At 41.9% G+C, this 6,750-nt stretch overlaps 1 protein-coding gene across 1 annotated transcript; it reads right to left on the bottom strand.

Moving 5' to 3' along the window:
* Positions 1-2,111: 2,111 nt before the first annotated feature.
* Positions 2,112-4,919, bottom strand: LOC105036452 (uncharacterized). Its single transcript, XM_010912219.4, has 3 exons — positions 4,569-4,919; positions 4,424-4,466; positions 2,112-2,526 (listed from the first exon to the last, which is right to left on the bottom strand). The coding sequence occupies exons 1-3, from the start codon at positions 4,848-4,850 to the stop codon at positions 2,402-2,404; spliced, it is 450 nt and encodes a 149-aa protein (XP_010910521.1). The 5' UTR covers positions 4,851-4,919; the 3' UTR covers positions 2,112-2,401.
* Positions 4,920-6,750: the final 1,831 nt, after the last annotated feature.

Genomic DNA, 6,750 nt, shown 5'->3' with positions numbered 1-6,750 from the left:
CCATACAATCTTTGTTGTTGCCTCCAATGTTGTTACCACCGCTACCATCCAATGACCATCAGACCATCATTTTCCTTTCTATTCATATCTTTCATCTCTTTTTTTATTTCTTGCTCACGCAAGCTAATGCTTCTTTCCTTCTCTCATCTCTCTCTCTTAAGTCGCCCATTTTCTCTCCTTTTTATCCTATCTTTCACAATTTTGCATATCTAATTGATAAAGAAAAACCCTCCCTAAATCTTCCTGTCCCTTGAGAAATCCATCTCCGCATCTTCCTATCCCTTTTTATTATGGTTTTGCCCTCTCTTATATAACCCATGGAGGTTTTCATGTATAAAAAGAAGAGACCGCCATGTTAGATGAGAGGAAGTTGGATTTGAGGACCTAACTTCTAGCTAAAGGCTCCAATTGAGGTACACTCCGACCCTGTTACCTCTAAATTGGTAAAATATTATAATTTGATGGTAGATTTGAGAAAAAGCTGGATCTAGGCTTATGTTCTCGGTCAACCTTGGCAAGTTTCCGACAACATAGCTTACATCCTTGGTCAATTATGGTATCCACATATACTGATTGTCCCTGGTGTCTATGAATCTACCTTGATCCCGTGATACAGATTCTAACTGTATTCAGATTAATTATGAATTGGGTCAAAAGCAAGAGAAGTACACTTTACCTCCTCCAAAGTTTCTTCAGTTATGGTTTCTGTAACATAGGGAATACACACAAATAGATATCAGCCATACATCCAACCAGAAAATGACTTAGTTTATGGCATGCAACCAAGAACATTAGAAGATAGACAGTTCATGATAATGTTTTCTTATCACTCCCAATCCCGGATAATATGACTTCGGCGATAAAGGATCCCACCATGAAACTAAGAACATCAAATATGATTTATTAATGAAACTGAGAACATTAAACAAGATTTGTTGTACCGATGCATACTATTTTGCACCATATTGATACCAAATCGATACTCGATATATAGAGCATACTAAATGTTAGTATGCCAAGCTAACCTATACCGACACTGGACCGACATGATACTGATTTAGGTATTGAAATCTATATTGCAAACTCTAACATCAATACATAGTTAAGAAGACATACCTTATTGAATACATTGTCTCATTCAAACAAGGAGCAACCATCTACCAATCAGAGAAGAGTCTAAAAGGAGAGCATAAAATTATAAACTCACGAATATAAACAGTTGAAACTGAAAGACCATGATAGAATAATGGCAACACTGACTGCAAATAGGATAACTATGGATAAGTAAATTATAATCATAAAATACCTTATCCCATCTATATGATACGCTTATTCAAGGATCCTATGCACTATCAGTCTAACTTTTGCTCTATTTACACAACCTGGATGTAAGACACATTCCTCATAGTGACTGCTTTGATCAATCTCACTTTTGCTCTTCCAAAACCATCTCAAATGACTTGAGACAATCTAGTACTGGGTTACATGTCGACAATTAATGTAATCTCAAGCAGATAATTTAAAATTTATAGTTGTATAAGTTATTATTACTGTTAAAAATTTGTAGTTAATTAGTATTTGTACAAACAAATTTAACAATCACTACTAGTCAATTAATTATCATAACACGAATTAACAATAAAATCAAGTTCGATTCAAATTCATCTTGCTTTTGCTCTTTTTCTTTTTTTGAATGAAATTCCATCCTGCTTTTGCATAATTGGGCACATGCACAATTTCAAGATCCAGGCAACTGCAAATGTGCTGTCAAGCTACATACCGGCAAACCTAAAGAAGAGAGTCATCCTTTTACCACAATATTACATGACACACATCCACCGTCTGCAATGCCTATGGTTCTTAACTTCTATTTGAAGTGAACAAGGTTACAATTAGCACAATGCAATCACCTTTGTTTTTATCTGTCACATACACAGTTATTAGATATCAAATTTTGAACAAAATTAAAAGAATGAATAGTTGAAGAGAGTTTTGCAATTCAGAGACTATAAAATGAGATAATGTTGGCTCTATTACCCAATTAAAAATAAATTTTGAGAAAGATAAATCATCAACAGGCTCCTAAACATTATAATAGAAATTACTGTTGATAAGCATTCAACCCTCCATTCCTTTCAATTTCATTGACTATCTCAACAGAAATTTGAACAGCAAAAATAACAATACATCAGGCTTGCAGGTATATGATTGCTATTGCATAAAGCATCCCAGCAAATAGAAAGTGTGTCTAAACTATTCTAAGTAACCCCAGCTAAGACTAGACATCCCTCATCGATGAAAAGACAATATCATGTGGAAGGCCACCCAGTCAAGCCCTACAAATTGATGTTGAACAGCAAGAACAAAAAGAATAGTCAAGGCACACCACAGAGCCTCAAAACTAAGCCAAGCTCTGTTCCACCACTTTGGAAGAGTTCCCTTTTTTCTTCTCAGACTCTGGAATATACTTCCACCCACGCTTGTTTACACCGCTCATTTTCACAGGGGCATCAGCTGCTCGTACACCTGCAGGATACACTTCCATATAAATATACTCAAATACATGTTTAATCAAAAAAGGTTGCATGTAGTTAGCTACAAATTGGGCGCATTTAAAAAAAAAAAAAAATCAAGATTCACAAACATATTTAAGTGACTAAGAACAACAGGACCCGGTGCAGTCAATAGAAGTCCAGGTCAAGCACCTGAAAGCTGAAAATTGATGCTTAAACTTTGCAAATATTTTAATAAGTTACTTTAGGCACTGTGAGACAGTAGCAGCAAGCAAAGTTTGTTGTAAGTTGTGCTTGTGTACATGGAGACAGTCATCATCATGCCGAGCACCCTGAAAAACCAGTGTAGTTTGGTAAATAGTTACCGAGTATATTTGAACTCGAGGCTAAATCTCGTCGCTGATTACACTCATCTCTCACGCAGGGTAATGGCTTTAACTGGTCCCACGGACTTTTGATTTCTACCGTAATTCATAAAATGAACAGGGCACCTTTCCCGGTTCAATATTTGGCTTCGGCTCAATAAATGGTACTAGAGGACAGTCCTATATAATGCCTGCCCATTAATTCGCTGTCTATGAGCTTGGTTCAAATCTTGCACCACTAGAACACTCACTAATCCGACTCATAATGAGATGTTTGGGGATTTGCTATTCTCTGTTTTTGCAAGCCATTGACTGCATTAAGTTGGCACGTTTAAAGGTCAATACATTAGGCTTCTGTTAATTCATATAATGTTAGATCCAGTCCATTCATCATCTTGTTGACTACAGATATTATACAAATACTTGCTCATATTGTTGATTTCAGTTGTGATTTTGATTAGCATTGCTCTGCAGACACCATTCTGCAGTCTTGCAATATTTTTATTTCTTTATCAAAGGAAGAATTAGTGACTTAATATATCAATAAGATGCCAGAAGTGGCTACTCTCGGATCATGTTCCAACTTACACAGATTTTCATTTCCCTATTCATCATAGGTCACTATGTAAAGCATGCTCGGTAAAATGAAGTTTATCAATCTAGGAGAAACAAGGACAAAACACAGGTTTCAGACATAAATGCAAACATATCTAGCACAGTCAAATTTTCTAACTATCACAAAACATACCTTTTGCATTCAAAGTCCATACATTTCAATGAATTGAATTTCAGAGTTTATATGGGCAGATGGGAGTGTATTTGCATTATCCCTTTAGATATAACAAAGTGTGCTTGTCCCACCTCTTCTCCTTAAAAAAAGAAAAAGTTACAAGTAATGTATAATAACAGGCTAAACTAAATTATGTAGTGAAGTCAATCATTCATTAAACCTTCCAATTTCGATGGCCTGTGTTTAGCATAACAACATGTCTGCCCAAGAACTACGAAAGCAATAACCGTTGATATGACTGCCCATAAGCCAGTCTAGAAATCCAGGCGATCTCCCTTGCTAAATTTATACAGTAGATGACTTAAGTCAAGAAGTGGTGCAAGCACCAAGGCAGAAGGTATCTACATTGACAACCTTTGAAGTGAGTCTCAATTCTCAAACAACCAAGACAATGAGTCATTTGTGAACTCCTTGTCGGATGCCTAAATTGAACTGAAAACATTCATGGAATGTTTTCCTCGAGCACACAAATGACTGGGTCATGGCATTCTATGCTACAAGTATTTATAAACTGGATCAAACATGTACTTTCGTATACATGTGCTTAACAAATTAACCAAGCAACAGAGAACACAATGTACTTGTGGCTATAAAAGATCCCTGACTGCTGAATTCGAGAAGTCGTCGACATCAATTACTCTTATTTTAAAATAAAAATCCAAGAAAAATCGCATTCCTTGAAAATTTTCTTTTTCCTGCAGCAAAATAGCAAGGACAAGGACACGGGGGGAAAAAAGGAATTCTTTTTGACTCACCGGCCTTGTATCTAATCCCCCATCCCTTGCCGTGCCGCCCATCCTGCAACGGAATAGCATCAAACCAGATGAAGACAGTCAGAGATTTGAGAAGGAAATGGTGATGGAAGGAGAAAGCGGGATTTTGGGGGCAACTTGAAAGGACCTTGTAGAGATTGATCTTGGTAAGCTCGTAGGAGACGTCTTGCCAGTGGGTCTTCGCCACCTTGTAGCCAATCCCCCAGTTTGGGAGGAACTGTATCACGTCGAATAGGTTCTTCTTCTTCCTCCGTTTCGGCTTCGACTCCCGGGCGGCGGAGGAGCTCGGAGCCGGAGGAGAGGTGGAGGTGCTTAGGCTTCTGAGGAGAGCGAAGGATTGGCGGAAGAATCCGGTGATCGCTTTGTCCGCCACCGCCCTATTCATCATCACGGCCGCCGCCGCCGCCATGGTCGTAGAGAGAGTGGCGGCTCAGCTTTCACCACGAAAGGAGCAAAGGGGAAACGGAGGAGTTTATTGGGTTCGGTTCCGAGTATCGAGTTAGCTTCGGATCGTTAGAAATCGGGCCCAACATCTTATCGGGTTCGGATTTGGATAAGAACTTGATAGATCCAAAATCCATTTCCCGTGCATGTCCATCAATGCGTGCATGCACGTGTGCATATTTAGTGTCTGTTTTTTTTTTTATAAGAATATTTAGTGTTTGGTTAATCGTTTTAATTTGGATTTATCTATGGATCTAATCATCATGTATATAAAGTGTTAGCTCAATCTCACCAATGTCTAGTGTTGCTTAAAATATGGATGAAAATAAATCAGATAATATTTATTTGATTTTATTTTTATATTTGAATTTATTTGTATATAAGTAAAAATTTGAATATTCAATTGATATCAATATCCATATTTATATCCATCGAAGAAGAATAGATATAGACATAGATAGACAACTACCAAATATGTATCCAAATATTCAATTCTATCTATAATCTTATTAAATTTTATATAGCATTTATGAACTTTCAAAATAAATATATAATCATATCAACATGCTATTAATATGATTTACTTAGTGATACATTATATGATTATAAAGTTTAACTATCCGACATATATCAAGATTTACACATATTTTTAATATCTATTGTTGGGTATAAAATATCCACAATCGAAACCCCCAGCGGAATCGACGATGGAACAGAACGGCTCCGCCCGGACTCCTACGGGAGCCGGGCTCCGCCGCCGACAGCAGCTCGGCTCCGCCCGGACTCCTACGGGAGCCGGGCTCCGCCTTCGACTTCGAGCAGCACGACTCCGCCCGGACTCCTACGGGAGCCGGGCTCCGCCTTCGACATCAACAGCAGCTCGGCTCCGCCCGGACTCCTACGGGAGCCGGGCTCCGCCTTCGACTTCGAGCAGCACGGCTCCGCCCGGACTCCTACGGGAGCCGGGCTCCGCCTTCGACATCAACAGCAGCTCGGCTCCGCCCGGACTCCTACAGGAGTCGGGCTCCGCCTTCGACTTCGAGCAGCTCGGCTCCGCCCGGACTCCTACGGGAGCCGGGCTCCGCCTTCGAGCAGCACGGCTCCACCCGGACTCCTACGGGAGCCGGGCTCCGCCTTCGACTTCGAGCAGCTTGGCTCCGCCCGGACTCCTACGGGAGCCGGGCTCCGCCTTCGACTTCGAGCAGCATGGCTCCACCCGGACTCCTACGGGAGCCGGGCTCCGCCTTCGACATCAACAGCAGCTGGCTCCGCCCGGACTCCTACGGGAGCCGGGCTCCGCTTTCGACATCAACAGCAGCTCGGCTCCGCCCGGACTCCTACGGGAGCCGGGCTCCGCCTTCGACATCAACTGCAGCACAACTCCGCCTCCGACATCAACTGCAGCACAGCTCCGCCCGGACTCCTACGGGAGCCGGGCTCCGCTCTCAATATCAGCTGCTGGTAAGCTCCGTCCGGACTCCTACGGGAGCCGGACTTCATCTTTAACTTTGATTGCAGAGGGCTCCGCCCGGACTCCTACGGGAGCCGGGTTCTGCTTTCAGTATCCACTGCAGGTAAGCTCCGTCCGGACTCCTACGGGAGCCGGACTCCACCCACGACCCCAACCGAAAGGAGGACCCCTCCCGGACTTCTACAGAGGCCGGACTCCAACCGCCACCGAGCCTCGATCAACAAATCCGCGCCCCCTGACAGATCACAATAACAACCATGATTCTGTTCCACTTCCTGTAGCGGATTCCGCGCGGCTCCATCACCCCCTGCGGCGGACCCATCACTCTCTGACAGGCTGTGTCAACGGCCACGATTCTGCTCCGCTCCCTGCGGCAGGTGCTGCACGACTCCAC

This window comes from Elaeis guineensis, chromosome 1 (genome assembly GCF_000442705.2).
Source record: "Elaeis guineensis isolate ETL-2024a chromosome 1, EG11, whole genome shotgun sequence".
Taxonomy (NCBI): Eukaryota; Viridiplantae; Streptophyta; class Magnoliopsida; order Arecales; family Arecaceae; genus Elaeis; species Elaeis guineensis.
This window is presented reverse-complemented; position numbering and strand designations above follow the sequence as displayed.